The sequence below is a fragment of the Talpa europaea genome, assembly GCF_964194135.1.
Source record: "Talpa europaea genome assembly, chromosome: 14".
Classification (NCBI taxonomy): domain Eukaryota; kingdom Metazoa; phylum Chordata; class Mammalia; order Eulipotyphla; family Talpidae; genus Talpa; species Talpa europaea.
In genome coordinates this window covers 21,654,714-21,672,234 of record NC_140082.1, presented here as the reverse complement: position 1 = coordinate 21,672,234, position 17,521 = coordinate 21,654,714, and the positions used below count along the sequence as shown (strand labels likewise).

General features: G+C 39.6%; 1 protein-coding gene across 6 annotated transcripts in view; it reads left to right on the top strand.

The window, feature by feature from the left end:
• The window catches only part of KIAA1217, a gene marked incomplete at both ends in the record, with an annotated part of 258,303 nt that overhangs the window by 166,260 nt on the left and 74,522 nt on the right, over nt 1–17,521 (top strand). For all 6 annotated transcript variants that reach the window (XM_084254333.1, XM_084254330.1, XM_084254331.1 and 3 more), the window contains 2 exons: nt 1,572–1,770; nt 5,925–6,018. In XM_084254333.1, coding sequence (XP_084110459.1) covers nt 1,572–1,770; nt 5,925–6,018 — 293 coding nt within the window. The remainder of the gene's footprint in view (nt 1–1,571; nt 1,771–5,924; nt 6,019–17,521) is intronic.

The following is a 17,521-nucleotide window of genomic DNA, read 5'->3' as shown; positions in this document are numbered from 1 at the left end:
TTTATTGGAATTTCAAAAGGAAGTAGAGTTGAATTTGTTACAAAAACTGCCAAATGTAGCCAGAAGTTATATTTTTTTCTCTTAGGTCTCTCCTGCCAAAACTTATTCTAGTAGTTGTAGTCCCTCCTCAGTGGATTCTCGCAGGAAGTTAGATTCAAATTAAATGTCAGGATCTTTGGTGCCCAGTTTCAGTTGTTTATGTCTTGGGAACAAGTTACCCTAAACATAGGAACTTAAAGCAATCACAATTACATATTTGCTTGTGATTCTGCAATTTGAAAAGGACTTGAAAGGGCTGTCTCATTTTTGTTCTATATGGCAACAGCTGGGAGAGCTCAACTGGGGTTTGGAGTTCCAATCTCAAGATGGCTCACCCTTATGACCAGCTGATGCATGGTCCTGGCTGTAGAACATTGCTTAGTGCGAGCTGTGAGTCAAGACTTCTCTTTATCTTCATGTGACCTCCCCATATGGATCCGCTGGACTCCACAGATGCTTGATTCCATGAGGGAACATGCAAACCACACTCACCAAGAGAATAATTAAGCTCCAGGATATGAGCACTTATTTCACCTCCAATTTCATATTACCCACACTAATGTCCCAATTGCCTAAGCAAGTTACATGGTAAGACCCAGACTCCATATGGGAAGAGGCGTGAGTACTGGAAGTCACCGTTCACTGGGGGCCACACATGTGTTTTTCTTTGTGTACTGACTTGTTCTGTTTTGTAGCTGAAACCATTAGGGTACTAGTCTCTTTTCATGTATATTGTTTCATATGGTTTCACTTACAGAAGGAATATAGGGGAACCAAACAAGGGATCAGGGAAAAAATATAATAATAAAAAACACAACAACACAAAGTAAAACTAAACAAGACAACTATAAATCAGAGACATACTGCAGAGGAGGGGAAAGAAGAGGGATCAAAATGAGGGAGGGACGAACACAAGGGACTATGGTGATGGTGCACAGGTGAATTGGTGATGGAATTCCATGGGGACTACACCTGAGAAAAGAAAGCAAACATCGTAAAAAAAAAACATGAACAATGATGTAAAATATATATAAAAATTATTAAAATATAAAATAAACACTCAATAAATATGTATTAGAGTCACAGTAGAAATATGGGAGTATTTCCACTTAAAATGTTCCAAAATGGACAATAAAGACAAACTGTCTATCTTGCCTATTGCTTTATTTGTGTTCCTAGTTAATAAAAGATGTGGGAGAAAAATCACACCCTCACAAGGTCAGATTCTTAAATATGGCTTTAAAGGAATTAAGTGTTGTCTTTTGCTTTAGGCTACAAGAGGTTAGCTTCTTATCCTTTTGATTTTAAAATAACTGAAAATTAGCCTCTTTAACACCTGCCTGGATGCCAAAGAATAAAAGTGGATACTTACATGTTAGTCAGGGAGTACATTCCTGGAAAATTACAAATATGCAGCCTCATTACATACTTCCCAATACTTGTCCTAACCAGTAGGACAGAAGTGGCTTAAATTGTGCTGCAAGTCCTGTTTGCCTTGATCTGTGACTGTTACTTTGTACATTGGTGTGCAGGGGTCCTCTATCTCCAGTACGGAGATGAAACCAAGCAGCTCAGGATGCCGAATGAAATCACAAGTGCAGATACAATCCGTGCTCTCTTCGTAAGTGCCTTTCCACAGCAGCTCTCCATGAAAATGCTGGAGTCTCCCAGTGTCGCCATTTACATCAAAGATGAAAGCAGAAATGTCTACTATGAATTAAATGATGTGAGGTAAGTAGGCACGCCTTTTGTATCTGGGTGCCCGCCGTATGCATTTGTAATTGCTGTAATTTGCATCATGTCCTCTTCTCTCTGTGGCCCAGTGAAGAAAGTGTAGCCATCTTTCTGATTGGCAGGCTTAGTTTAAATTCACTACCCACTCTTCTATAATTTATTTACAAGCTGCAGTTTACATTGCTGAGGACAGGCTTCTCAGCATGGATCTTTACATGTTACATCTGTAAAAAACATTAGAGATGATTCAGAGCACCATTTTATCTGAGTTAGGAAAACTCAGGCCCAGAAAGGTAGTGGAGAGACTTGATCAAGATTCCAAGAGTTGAAAACAGTCCTTATGACCGGAACTTTCTCAACTTCCCTCGCGTGTTCTTTCCCTCACAAAGTGTGGACATTTTAGGCAATAGTCCCACTGTGACATTATGTACGTGACAGAGTTAGAATACAAGCAGTGAACGCCAGGCTACTACCCACAAGGGAAGGGTTTGAGAGGCATTCTCATTATCCATTTGTTTCTTAAATAATTGATTTTTACCAAAGATTCTCACTCATCAAGTGGGCTTTTTCCAGGAGCCCTAATAGAAAGTACTCTAACATTAGGCTAAGTGGGCTCATGCTATTACATTTACATCAAATTTGATTTCTGGTGGCCCAGAAATCAAAGCACCTTTACTCTCTGAGGTGGTGTTATGTGTAGGGTAGAAGGGACCCATCTCATCTGTCCCAACCAAACAGCTGAAGAAACAGGTTTTAAATCAACACCAAAAAAAAAAAAAAAAAAAAGTAGCTAACACAGCCTTAAACATTTGAGAACTTAAAACATTATTTAGCAACTCATCCACTTCTTCTGTTGTATAGAACAGAAACATGCATAAACGTTAAGGGACTTATTCAAGATCACACAGTCAATGTATTTCCAAGCCCAGTGCCAAGCTTGACTGCCCACATTCCTGGTCAAGAACTTTATTTTTCATCCAATTGGTCCCCACCATACCTCCCCCAATCTGGGCCACAAGATTGATATCTAGGTCCCTGCCCTTGGGGGTGACAGGGTGTCTTATTTCTTTATTAAGAAACTAACAGGGCTCTCTTTTTAAAAAGATGGCTCTAGTGCATAATAAATGTAAAATGACAAATACCTAATGATACTTCTATGATCATTTTTAGGCATGGCCTATGAGTAATTTAGGACTTGCCAAGTTTGACACACGCCCTGAGGCATAGGTGCTACATCTGTTGCACAACCTTTCTGCTTTTTAAAAGCATGTTTAAATATTTATGGGTATCGGAAAATTCATGTTTGTTTTTTGAAATAAATTATTAATCAAGTTGTCACCAAAAAAAATTTGAACTTACACATGAAATGATCACATTTTATTTAAAGAGTGTGTTTGCAGTAATATAATCCTATGTAGTGTTTTTATGTGTTGTTTTACAATGGTCTTCAATTTCTATTTTGCTGCTAGAGGGACTGAGGGATGTGGTAATAATAAATAAACATGAAACCACACAAAGCTACTTTTCATTATAGAGCTCAAGGCTGATGGGGTTATTCAGAGTAGTTGGATTCTACTCTCTTGCAGCCAATACAAGAATTTTTATATTACAATAAGTTATGATTTTCTAGAGCATCTCCCAAGCGTCATCATATTACTATTTGAGCTTCCTTTACATATTCTGTGAGAGTGTCATGAAGTAGCCAAAAAGAGAGAAATGGGGGACAGGATGAAGTGAAAAAGCTTCCCCAAATTTCCAAACTAAGGTGATCCTCCTTTATGCAAATTCAGTAGATAGAATAGATGAAAGCAGCACTTGAGGGGTAAAGTGATCACTTAGAACAGGAATCATTTTCAGTTATTATGTCTGTATTTACAAAAATAAGATCTTGGTGGTCCTTCTGCAGTACTAATGCCTGATGTTTGAAAAATCTCATTTAAAATGTGTAAGTTAGACTATTGATTATAAGTTTGTTTATAATTTTACTTGTGTTTCTATTTGAATATAAAAACAGATCTAAAATATAGAACTGGAGGGCCTCCCCGGTGGCGCAGCGGTTGAGCGCTGGGTTGCGAAGCTGCCCACGGCCTCTGCGGCACCGGTTCGATCCCCAGCTGCTCCCCGGCCACCGGAGGAGGGTCCCACATGGCGCGCAGACCTCTCCTGCCGCCCGCTGCTCCCCTCAGCAGTGTACTTCGGTCCCTCTGCCTGCTCTGCTCCCCACTCTGGCTCTGGTGAATTCTCTCACCCTCCCGCGCTTCTGACTGTACCCAGTGCATGTATAAACAAAACAAACAAACAAATAAATAAATAAAAACATGCCTCTATAAAAATAAAATAAAATAAAATAAAATAAAATAAAATAAAATAAAATAAAATATAGAACTGGATAAAATATTCCTATGCAATGATGAACATAATATATATGCCAGATGATCACATGCATGTCTTTTTCAGTGAATTATTCTACTTCTTTCTTTTTTGTGCATAAATACCATCAGCATTTCTGTTGAACCTCCCTCTCACCTCTCTCCAAAAAAAACCCTGCATCATATTGATTTTTAACTAAAAACAATGATTTTCATCTTCTAAATTTAGAGACAAATTTCATTTCATCTCCTTCAGTATTTTTGAAGTGAGAGTATATTTGCTGAACATTTGGTTATTTCATCATTGTGTTGGGTTCTCCATATTTTCCTTAGGGAAAATTTACAGGGAGTTCAGGTTGAAATTCTGTGTTGTAATTGTTGCCATGGTAAATGCAATCTGGGCCTTTACTGTTGGTTCATCTTGGATGAACATGTTTCTAAATTAATCATAAACCAACCTCATGTATTTTAAATCCCTTTAGAGTCACACTAAGTTTTTCGTGGTTTTCAATTTTTTTTTTACATCATCACTGGTGGCTTCCCCCCAACTACAGGGTGAACTCATTTAGAGAATCTGTACCTCCTTACCTTCTGTGAACTCTCCCCTTCATCATAACATAGAACTACACGCTCCCCCCTTTAGCAAACTTCTAAGGAGCTACTTGAAATCTGAAGCAACTCTGCAAGCTTGGGCTAGTCACTGCTTCAAAGCAATTACTGATGGATATTTAAAGGAGAGAAGCAAGACTAGTTCAAGAATCTTCCACTTCTTTTAAAACAAAAACATAACCCAATAATCCCAGTGATTGCGATCAGCTCACAAAATGTGTGGCTGCACCTGGAGAAAAGGAATGTGTCTTCCCGCATACACTTCCCTGAGTGCACTGCACCGTGTTGGCAGGACCACAGTGTAGCCGGGGCTGGAAGCGCCTCGGGTGGCCCTTCTGCTGATGAGAGCTGAATATGGAAGGATACGGACTGCATAGGTGTTCATATGCTCTTAAATAATTTTAAGGTAGGCTCTTAAAATTAAAATCGAGTGAGATGTATGACTTCTGTTGCTGTGATGTGATCACTGCCTGAGCTCTAAATGTTTCGGTGAGAGACAGATGAGAGGAGGAAATTTTATCTGCTGTAATTCTTCCCAAATAGCCTGCATGCCCAGCAATTGAGCTTGTATGTCAGAAACTATTTTTAAAAACACATTATTGAAGTTAAAAAAAAAAAGGCATTGTACTAGTTTTGATCTTTGTGGTCCTTTGTTTTTCTGGACCACAAGTACATGTCCTTTCCCTTGCTGAAATGAAATGTTTGTTTGAGATGAACTGAAAATGGTGGAAGCGAAAAAGGAGTTTCTGGGTGCATTCATTAGATAAGTTAAAAGTGAGGTATTTAGGCAAAGTAAACAATTAAATATTTAAACATGAACCAAATCTCTTTGAGTGTGTTGTAAATATAGAGCTTTATTGTTTCTTGAGGTGTTAGCTTTCCTGGCTCAGAATCTTGAAAGAAAGTTCAAGCTACCTGATATCTGTGGGTGGAGAACTCTACGAAAAGAATAATACTTTCCCAAGGAACAAAAAAGGGAAGAACTAAAGTTATTTTTCTTCTTTTCCTTATTTATTTTTGCCTATCTTATAGTAAAAGAACTTTTTGTCCAGCTGATTGCAGACAGCTGCTAAATTATTGATGTCTTTTACCTGGTTCTTATGGGCCATCAAAAGAAATGAGAAAAGTCAGGCTCCTTCCACTTGCCATAGTTATTGATGCTTTTGCTTCCAGGAACATTCAGGACAGATCACTTCTCAAAGTCTACAATAAGGATCCTGCACACGCATTCAATCATACACCGAAAACTGTGAATGGAGACATGAGGGTAAGTGTTCCTGCTCTGGTTTTAATTTTACTTAGTATATCTTCTGACATGTTTTCCTGATGGAATTGTACCCCACCACCAGGTCTTAGGGGTTCTCACCACTCATCTCTCCTAAAGACCTATTTTTTGTTCTTGAGTGGAGAAATCGGATTTCCTGGTCATTTAGGGCAAAGGGATTGAAATAGTGCCTGACGCCTCCTGATTCATCTCCAAGTGTAGATTTTTGTTATATCCAGAGAATCTTGACATAAGAAAGGCCTTGGCCCATAATACATTAATTTATTTAGAGGATCTCTTGCTATTTTTTCTTCGGTTAAAACAAAACATACAAGCAGCAACAGAAAGAAAAGTGTGCACAATTGCATGTAAAGAGCTATTCATGTTCTTAATTCAATTATTTCAATTCCTAGATTCTCATTGCATTATTCACCTTCTAATTCAAGACTGTTTGCTCTGTACCATATTAAATATTATCAAATATTACCTGAATTATGTTGAAGGCATAGTACAAAAATCTGTATGATTTAAGAGCTAAAATTCTGTAGATTTAGATCAGCTCTGAAGATTATCCATTCAGAGCTCACAGGGATGTTTTGAAGAAAAAAGAACAGGGAAAAATTGAAAAGGCAGATTTAAAGAATCACATTGATACAGGTCGACCAGAAAAGGGTTGAATTTCTAAAAATAGTGCTACATTCCTCTGCAGGAAAGATAGAAGGAAAAAAAATAGATTTACTTCTCTGGCTGTACCTCCCACCACACACAAACCAGAACACACACACACACACACACACATACACACCATGCCACTTTGCACCCTCCTGTCAATGTGTTGGCACTCAGCTGTTTGCCAGGCTTTAACAGGAAATGACAACGAGTAAATGAATACATTTTTATTGCTGAAAAAAATCAAGGCATTGTCTGTTCTGGAGTTGAGTGCTTGAGCTGACTCTGCTTCTGCTTTCTGATAGTATATTCATTTTTTTATTGTTGCCGCAACAAACTATTACACAATTAGTGGATTAAAACCATGCTGGGCTACTCTCTTATGGTTCTAGAGATCAGTAGCTTGAGATGGGTCTCAGTGGACCACCATCAAGCGGTTGTCAGAAGGGTGTCAGCTTTGCTTTCTGGAACTTCCATACAGAATCTGTTTCTTTTCTCCCACAGCAGCTGGAGGTTACCCACATTCTTCAGCTTCTAGTCCCCTTTTTCCTTCCTCAACCCCATAAAAATAACATCTTTGACCCTTCTTCTTCCACTGCCAAGGACACTTGTGATATAAGTGGGTTGGGCCCATCCCAACCTCCAGAAAAATCTCCTTTTAAGCTCAGGTAATAAGCAACCTCACATTCCACTTTCTCATGGAGTCTCAGGTTCTGGAGATTAGGATGTGGACATCCTTGGGGGTAACGGTTGTTCTGCCTAACACTAGGGTATGTGAATGCAGGAGCAGGAGGCCAGGAGGTCCAACAGAAAGTACTGAAAGAGTTTCTATGCAATTCTGGAATATGAGTGATGACACTGTCAGGTCAGAGCCTCCACTTCTGGAGAAGAAGATCCCTTCCATGTCTAACTGCCTTTGTCCAAACTGAAGTGTAATTTGAAGTGAAGGCTGTGTTGCTACTTCAGGAAATCTCAGATTCTGCATTTTATTTTTAGCCAATTACACATTAAATGGAAGCCAGCACCACGTGAAGACAGATTAAGTCATGCTATTGGTGAAGCATGGGCTGAATATTACCCTACCCCTGCCTTTTATTACTTCCTTATTCTTTTTCTCTATGACATCTTAAGAGTCTCTACTCTCTTGAATAGCTTTATTTTTGAAATGTCTTGCCTTAAAACCAGAGTTTCACGGTGCTCAGGGTTCCATTTCTGTATGGAGAGCCCACACAGGAGCCCCAAAATCGCCTCTGAAAATCCTGTTTATGGCCGGGGAGAACACCTGTTTTAACTCTTAAGCAGATGTGGCCTTACACAAGGACCGACAGTGAGCACAGAGACAATCAAATATTAACCATATGGACGAAGCTTATTAGAATTCAGAACTTCTGTTACGGCCTTCAGTAAAGTTGTTCTGTTTTTGCTTTCAAACCCGGCCCTAGTGATCATTTTGACTCGCCTGTAGTCTACTTTACACAGCAATTTTGGGGGAGAGAAAATCAATCGTTGTCCCCAGAGAAGGAGGCCACAAATGTTCACCATCCAACCAACAGAAAAACTTTTATGTTTCAGTGAAGACTAATTAGAAATGAGAAGTAGAATTCAGTCTAAAAAGCAGCAAGGTGCGATGGTGCCTGCAGTTTGTAATTTGGCCACTATTCAGATTCCAGAAACTAAAAGACATAGGATGCCTTCAGTCTCACCTTTTGGCTCTGGAGGTTGGAATTCTCTCCCCTTCCTCGGTGAATGTGGCTGCCTTGCCATTAATGGAAAGGAAGCTGTGCTGAGCCCTGCCTGGAGCACAGCTGCCTGACCCCACTGCGCATAGCGAAGAACCCAAATAGAGAACAGAGCCAGGCTCAATTGTTACAGACAAAACCGAGCTGCATGGTGGGTTTAGGAGAGGTCCATCCTTCCATGTTTGCAAAATGCATGTGGTGTGAAGGAATTCGATGATAGCTACTTACATGAGTAAGTTACATAGCCTGTGCCTGATGTCATTGGCTTTCACGTACCTGCCTCCAGAGGCCACCTGCAACAGACCTCCCAGCTGCCTGCTCATCACCAATAAGCAGGCATCATGAAAAGCATGAATTGGATCAACCTACACCAGAACTTTGCAGTGGCCTCTGAGACTTTCCTTAAACAATGAATTTAATTTCTTGCTTGTGGAACAAAAGAAAATGTAAAGCTCTGTATCTAGAAGAGTCTGTTCTCCAGACCAGTGTATGAGGGCAGTGGTGTTATTCCGGAAATGTGTTAGACAAAAGCATTAACTCTGAGGTTGTGGGCCACAGAGCATGCACAGGATTCAGGCTTGGTGTGTCTATAGTGTCTAGTTTTTCACCTGGCATCTAGCTGAGCAATTCTGAGGCTAGTCTCGCTAATGAGATCTGTGGTTCTCTGCTGGAACTGAGCACACCCATCTTCTGATTCTTTTCATGGAAATACAAATCACCTTGATTTAATCATGTGGCTTTGGTTTTGCTACATTAGATAGCAGCTTTGATAATTCACTTCCCAAGGGACTAAGTTCTCCATATTGCAAACATTACTTATATACTCGTGGGGTTTTTAATTCACAAATGGACAGCTCAAAGAGGAGCCATTCCATTGCATGACTCTCAAAGAGTAGCAGGGGCTTCCTGTTCATCAAGCACAGTGGCTTTTTCACAATTTGGGGGCTTCTCTACCTTCTCACGTGCCTAGGGCTTACTTCCCAAGATTCTCCAGTCCCATCTTTGAGTGTGCTCTTGTGTTCCTTTCATTTTCACTTATATGTAGACACCATCCAGATTTGCAAATACAACACATTCTCCAGAATGGGTCTTGCATATCAAATTATCCACTAGTGCAAACAGTTCACAGCCCCCCAGACCTCTTCTATTTGAACTCTGTACTTTACACTGACGAATGGCCTCCCTAGAAGCCTTACTTTCCATTTCACCAGCTTTTCTAGCCCCTTACCCACGTTCAGACAGTACTCAGCCTCCTTTATTCACAGATTTTCTTCCTCTTGCTCCCTGAATGGTTTTCCATGTGTGCACACAGGCTTCTCCTTTTTGTGTGTGTCTCAACTTGTTCTATTTAAAATATGCACCTTTTCATGTGTGATTTTTACCTTGTTGCTGATTTAACAATTTTATCAATGCAGATGAGCCTTGAAACTCTAACCCAAGCCCTGCCATTTCCTAAGATATCAAGTGTATTAAACTTCCAAGTGGTTGTTTCCACATGTATTCCCAGTGCCTCCTGTTGAAAAAAATGGTCTAATCTTTTTTCTTCCTTGCTTTTCCTATCTTGTGAATGACAGAGTGACTCTGGTGGTGCACATATGTGTGCATGCACGTGTGTGTGCTTTAAAGGGTGCTAATCTTTTTTTTCTTCCTTACTTTTCCTATCTTGTGAATGACAAAGTGACTCTGGTAGTGCAAATATGTGTGCATGCATGTGTGTGTGCTTTAAGGGGTGAAGAAGGAGAGATTTTAGCAGTTGAATTAGCCATGGTTCTTCATGTGCCTGACTCCTGCTTCAGGACACATCCAGCCAGTCGGCCACTGCCCACACCACTGCTCTTATAATAGCTGACTTTATTGAGCATTGACTAAGCACTTTATAGGTAATTTCCTTTAATCCTTAACATGACATTTTGAGGCTGTTATTCATATAAATTCTCCTATTTATAGCTCAGGAAACAGTTACATAGGTGTTACACTGGAAAGTTTCCCAACACCACATAGCTAGAGGGTAGCAGAGCTGAGATTTGAACCCAGGCATCTTGACCCTAGATCCTAAGCTCTCTGCTGATGGAGTTACAACATTCACTATTTTCCTAGTGGCCATTTGTGCAACAGCGTTTATCCAGTCTCCCCAACTCTAGTCTCACAACTGCTTCCAAAGTCATCTTCCTAAGTTCAGCTTCCTGATGTGCAAAGAATAGGCAGGTAGTCAGTGTTAATCTCCACCCCAACAGGCAAACAGAACCACTCCTAGTTCTCATTCCACGTATCTGAAATGCCCTCTCCCTCCCTCTCCATGTCTGCCTTTCAAAGTTCTACCCAACTAACGTGCTACAGGACAGTCACACAGTTCCTTCCTACTGACAAGAAAAACACTGTTCTCTTTCTCAGATCTGTTCTATATGAGAACAACCAGATGCCAAGTGTATACCATGTTTGGGTCCTGCTTGGAAAGAAACTAACTGTAAAAGACATCTTTGAAACGATTTGGGAAATCTCAACATGCATTGGGAATCAGATGATATTAAAGAATAACCAGTAATTCTGATGGATATAATAATGGCTTAGTGGTTATGTTTTTAAAAATGAGATGTTCTAAAGTATTTACAAGCTAAATGGCAAGATTAATGGTATTTGCTTAAAAATGCTCCAGCAAAACAAACCCAAAAAGTGCAAATAGATGAAACAAAATTGGTAAATTGTTGGAAAATGTCAAGACTGGATGATGGGAATACATTATGTTATTTTCTCTCCTTCTTATAGCTGAAAATTTCCATAATAAATTATTAAATAAAGATTTGTTTTAGAGGCCAAGTAAAAGACTCCTACTCCACGAAGCTTTCTTTAATGTTATGACAGAATTAATCTTTACCCAGTAGGAGAATGTTGCACATTCTCCTGGTGCTACAATCATTTAGATGCATATTCATCTCATCTTCAGAACCTGAAGTTCTTCATAGGCACAAACCATCTCTTATTCGTATTCTTTGTAGCCGTCAGAAAGCCAGTTGTGGTGTCTTACCCATGTAAATGTAAACACTTTTAAAGGGGATGCACCGAGTACTATAATGATAGTGCTATGAATGCTGTATTATTCATTTGCCGTCATTAATGAGAACCCAGTGTAAAAATATCTCTCTGTTCTCATCACCAGAAATAGTTGTGCTTCTCCTGGTTTATTTTTATCATATGGACATTTTGAATCTGTAAGTGATCATTTTCCCTCTTTGTGTTGCTACTCTAAAGCTTAGAATTAAATTTGTGGTCCACCCACAGCAAGCATACAAGCCTTTATGCCGGGTATTTTGTGTGCTGTCTTCCTTCGTAGCCTCCCTTTTTAATTTTCCTACTTTCATGTTCCTTTTGTCATCCATTCCACTTTGACTTTTTGAGGGGGCAAAACTGTAATAATTTAGTTTCACTGTGAAATTAGTATATAAGTCGAATTCATTCTATACCATTGTTTATCTGGACACAGCTATTAGACCTCTTTGTGTCTGCTTAGTAGGCAATGTGTTAAATGCTTTACATCTTTTTTAGTCAGCAGCTCTGCAAAGTAGTCACTCTGATCCCCTTTTTACAGAGGATGCAAATGTAGCCAGTGAGGTCTTTCCCAAGTCCACACTGCTGGTAAATGTCAGGTATCGGATTTGAACACACTTCTTTCTGACTCATCCCTCCTTTTATATTTCCACTTGCAAATGTTGAAGTGGCACTCCTGGAAAGATTTTAGAGCACATGAAATATTCTTTTTTAATATTTGTTTTATTCCTCGACTCTGTTATTTATCTATTTAACTTTGCTCTATTCTGACTGGGCTCTTCTGACTTTGCCCTTCTGATTGGGCTAAAAAAGATGCTCCATCAGAGAGAGAAGAAGAAGAAAAGGAAAAAACAAAGATGTGTCTATTTAGTATATATGTCTGAAGTGCTCCTGCCAAAACTTCTTTTCCCACAGGGGAGTGTCCTTGTTGAGAAAGATTTCGGATTTGGGGGCTGAAGAGCAAGCCAGTAGAAATGGAAGAGACCAGAACCCTGTAGAAATAGAAGTTTCAGGAGACATTCTTCTAACTTTTCCTTTCATTCATTCAAGGCCTTCTTGACACCCCATCAATGGGGTTCCTCTTGCTCACATGCCATCAGAGAAGCTAACAACTCACATTCACCATGTACTAACTCTGCCGTGGAGCCTACAGAACATGTGGCTTGTATTTGCTTTCATTTGATTTTCAAAACAATCCATTGTTTCAGATGTGAAAACTGAGGATCAGGGGAGTGAGAGGACTTGCTCAAAGCCCCATAGTGTATCAGAAGTGGGGCTGGATTCCGAGCCAAACAGGCCAAGTCCAGAACACTCCTTGTTAGTCACTCAGTGGACATTACTGCCTGTCTCCACAATACTGCCTTCATCATCGGTGTTGACAGGTTCTGCTTTTGAAGACTTAACTCAGAAGTCACTTATCGTTACCAAGCTTCCCTTATTCCGCTCTTGTGCAAACTTCACTAAACTTCCACAAACTTCACCTGTCTCCTTCCTACTCTTAACACACTCACCTTTTCCTGCGTGCATTATAGTTTTTGATGTTTACATCTTAAATAAAGTTCCTTTCTTTTTTTAATTTTTTTTTCTTTTTATTTTTTTACATCACTGTTCATTTTTAAACAATATTTGCTTCCCTCTCCCCTCAGGTGCAGTCCCAATAGAATTCCCTTCACCAGTGCACCTGTGCACCATCACCACAGTAAAGTTCCTTTCTAAACTTCTAAGCTTCTTAGGGGCAAACTCCCTGGGCTACCACTTGGGACCCCTCTCCACTCGGAGAGCTTTCCTATCCTTCCTATCTGTCAATAAGTCTCTTGCTTTTCTGTAAAAATACAAACAAACAACAAAAAACTCCCTATTCCATTTCCTCTCCCCACCCCCAACAGCCAGCTTTGAGGAAATTCTCATTGAATGTTTAGGAGCTCATTTCTTTATTTTTCCTATCACAAACAGCTAATGCCTTCTTTCCTCTGACCAGTACAGTGATTTGTAGATAAAAATATTTATCCTGGGGGCCTCCCCGGTGGCACAGGGAGTTAAGACGCAACCTATGAAGCTGTCCACAGCCACTGCAGCATGAGATCAATCCCCAGCCAGGGAGCAACCCACATGGCACAGCAGACCTCTCCTGACTCGCCCGCTGCTCCCCTCAGCCGTGTATTTCAGTCAATCTGCCTGTTCTGTTCCCCACTCTGTCTCTGGTGAATCCTCTCAGCCCCGCACCTCTGGCCTATACCCCAGTTCTTGTTTGCATAAATAAATAAATCTTAAAAAAAAAAAGTTTGTCCTGGTAATTCAGGACCAAAATAAAAAAGACGAATGTCTGTCTATCCTGACAAAATCCCCCATCCTGTGAATATCATTTCATAGCAGTTAAAAACCCTAAAGTTTAAAGTAAGTGATTAGCAGAAATGCACACGTCTGTCCTTATTAAAAATTTTATTCTCAGGAGTTAAATTCCCCTAAGGGAGAAAGCAAGCTAATTTTTAGATAACAAATTAAATATGACAGAAATTGTTCTGCTGTAATTATAACTCAGTAGGACAATTCTTGCTTTGGGATTGATTTAGAAGTCAATACAAATATTTCCAAGCATGGAAAGTAGAAGTGATGATTTTAGAAGAGTGTCTTAGTTCTGTGATTGTGCAGGGCCACTCCCCGCCATGGTGAGCTGAGTCTCTCCTCTGGTCTAGGCACTTGTGGAAGATTCCAAAGATACAGTAGTGACCAAGCATGGTAACTGCCCTCTCAGACCCTGTAGTCTACTAGAGGTTCAGAGAGTCAATAACCAGTCATAAAACAGGCATCTAAAATTTTCACATCTATTCCTTGCCTTCATTCTATTGTTTGTTTAAATTAACACTATGGAACTCCCTTATGAGGATATCCCTAATGATGTCCCATTTATGCCGTGTCTCTGACAGATTAAAAAGGTTTCTGTTGCAGTTGGTGAGGATTTACTCTTAACTGCAATGAATGGCTAGGCAAACCCATTTTAATACAGTGGCTGTCTAGAACTAGGTAGATATTTTCTTCCTCCCTTGCTGCTTCCAGTTATAACTTTTATTTTCTAAGACGCGAAAAGGGTAATATATGCACATCTGATATGTAAGCTTCCAAGTGATACAAATCTCATCTTTCCTGCTGTGTAGCTGCTTGCTTTTCCTTGCGCTTTTTTTTTTGTCATTGAGAGGTTATGACAACATGAGCCATATTGTATTTATAAACATCACGTGTTTCCTTGATATGGCTTGCAGTTTCTGCCAGACAGAACACATGGAAGAAACATTTCTCGTTAGCTCAGCATTGGTGTTAGTTATGCTGATTTCCGGGACAGGAAAAATGCCTTCCTACTTGGATTTAACTTTCATAGAGTAGAAACAAAACCTCTGACTGTCCGTGAAATAGTTTTAACAAGGGTGGATACTGCTCCTTTAAACCACATATTTTCACTAAAAGCTTCCTTCTGTAAAAAAACCCGTGCTTTGCATTTAGTCACCATAAAGACAGGCAGAGCTCTAGCGTACAAGAGATGGGTGGCTTCAAGATCTCTGCAAGTCTATAAAGTTTCTTCTAGAAAAATAAAGGTTCACTGAAGATGTAAGGTAAGAACTGTACCTTTATAACAAAATATAATTTTTGGAATTTTTTTCATGCTCTGGCACATTTACATTCAACAGAGTTGCAGCTTCTGGATTCAGGTTTGATTCAATGAGGGGTTAACATTTTAGGTTTTTATTTTAGCTTCTTGCGTGCTGCTTTGGAGGAAACTTTTTTGTTATTGGTGTTAGTCTGTTTTTCAAAATCCTCTTCATTATACTGGACTATCCTCAATCTATCAATCTTGTGATCTAGTTATAATTTAGAAAAGATTTAAAGTGTCAACATTGTTTGTTAGCACAGATCTCATTGGTTTGTGTGTTTTGGGATAATTTTCCATATTTTCATGGTGATGTTCACTTGCATTCAATTTCTGAGACAAATGTAGAAAACGTGAAGGCGTGGTACGAATAGGAGGTTGGAAATTGCTATGTATTATTCAGTCAGTATTTGGGGGGAAATTATTTGTTGTTAGTTTCCTTGTGAAAATCACTTTAAATTTTAAAATAAAAATAGCCTTTGTATCTTGGCTTTGAAAATCTTTAAAGAGATATCCATTTAACCTTTATGAAAAGCATTAAAAACTTCTATAGGTTTTTTTTTTTTTTTTTACATAATAGCTCTAAATCCATAATACAAAGTTTAGTGACTGCCTGAAAAATTCTCTGACTGGAAATTACATTTTCTTGAAATAATTCTTATTCTTGCAGTAGTTCTGTCACAATATTTTGCAGTTATTTTAGTGGGCTTTTGTAACAGCTCTATCCTTTTAAATCAATCTGTTTCCTTTTAAAGGTACATGTGTAGATGGATCTGCTTAACCATATTCCTGTGGATATCTTTATCCTAATATGTAGATGAGTTAATAAGCGTGAGAAAATGTTATACGCTGTGGTCTAAATAATGTCATTTTTGATTTACTCATCATAATCACCCTTTGGGATAGTGCTGTTAGACCCATTTGAGGGTTGGCAAACTGAGGCTGAGAGACATTAAATAACACCATCACACATTAGCGAGAAGCAAAGCTGCAGTTCAAACCCAGGATAGCTCTCTATAGTCCTTATTTTTAAATACCCCACAGCACAGCCTCATCAATGGCCAAGAACTCCAAGTCTGGAACCAGATACAGATAACTTATCTTGACAGTGATAATTCTAAAGAAGTAAAATTTCAAAATAAGTTATTTTGTATGATTTTTTTTTTTTTTTTTTTAAGATCTTTGTCATCTAAAGCCAGTAGAAATATGTGGTTTCTTATCCAGGGACCTGGTTACAACTTACTCGGAGTGAAATGATAACAGTGAACAGCAGATGGTGCGGGGATAGTTTTGGATAAACTATCCTTTCCTCTTTACTGTTTCCTTCTTTGCTTCATGTGCTGTGTTACCTATAACAACTGTTTTTCATGGTACAGAGCGGGAAGCTTATTGGTGAGCTTGATTTGAAATCAGAAAGTGTCTTTGATTGGAGACTGCCTTTATGTGCCTGCCTGCTGCCCTGTTAGGCTTCCTGCAGAGCTGTTTTGGAGAACAGGCAGAAAGTTAAAAAATTGTTGAAGGTTGCTGAGGTCTGGAGTGGGGGCAGCTAGCTAAACCACCTCAAAACCAGGCATTATTGTTTCCCTCACCCGCTCCTGAAGACTGAGACATTCACTCAGCAACAAAAAATATCCTAGAGATTGGTGATGCAAAGTAATCACTGCCAACAGCTTCAACTGGGATGCAGCTGCTCATCACAGCTCTGAACTTGGGCTTCAGGATCAAGGCAATTTGCTTCCAACCCCGTTTCTACACAATATCTAGGGCTGGCTAAGGAACTGACACAGCTAGAAATTGCCTGTTCCTCTTTCAGAAGGTACTGGGGTTTGTTCCCAAAGCGTCTCATGCTGGCGAGTAAACGGGAGGATTATGCCACACCCCTCTGCCCTTTGGTATCAAAGCCGTATCCCTTTTCTTGACTCTCCTAAAGATAGATGTTACTGGAAATTACCTTAGACAGGGAGCATATGTCCTGTTATTTTCAGGTGGTATCCCTTGCACCTACATGCCATGTTCTTCCTGAGGTTTTGCTTTTCTGACTTGTCTGTGGGTACCTGCCACAGTAACCCAGACTGTGGGAGATTATTCCCTGTCACATCAGCACAGGTTCCCGCAGTCCAAGACCCTACCCTGTACAGGCCTTCCAGGTACCCATTCTTTTCTCAAATGTCTCAGCTGAACATTGGTTCCTTTTATATAAACTGGGGGAGAGGAAAGCATTTCTTAAATAATTTTTTTTTGAAACATGTTCACTTTTTTAAAGAGGACTTCAAATGTTTTAAAGATATATATCACCAGGTTATAAGCCATTTCTTCTCTGCCCTGCTTTTTCCCTTTTGCATGGGGAGGACCATCTCTTTGCTTGTGTGTCATTGGCTGGCAGGAACAATACTCGGCTACCAAAGAGTTGAAACAG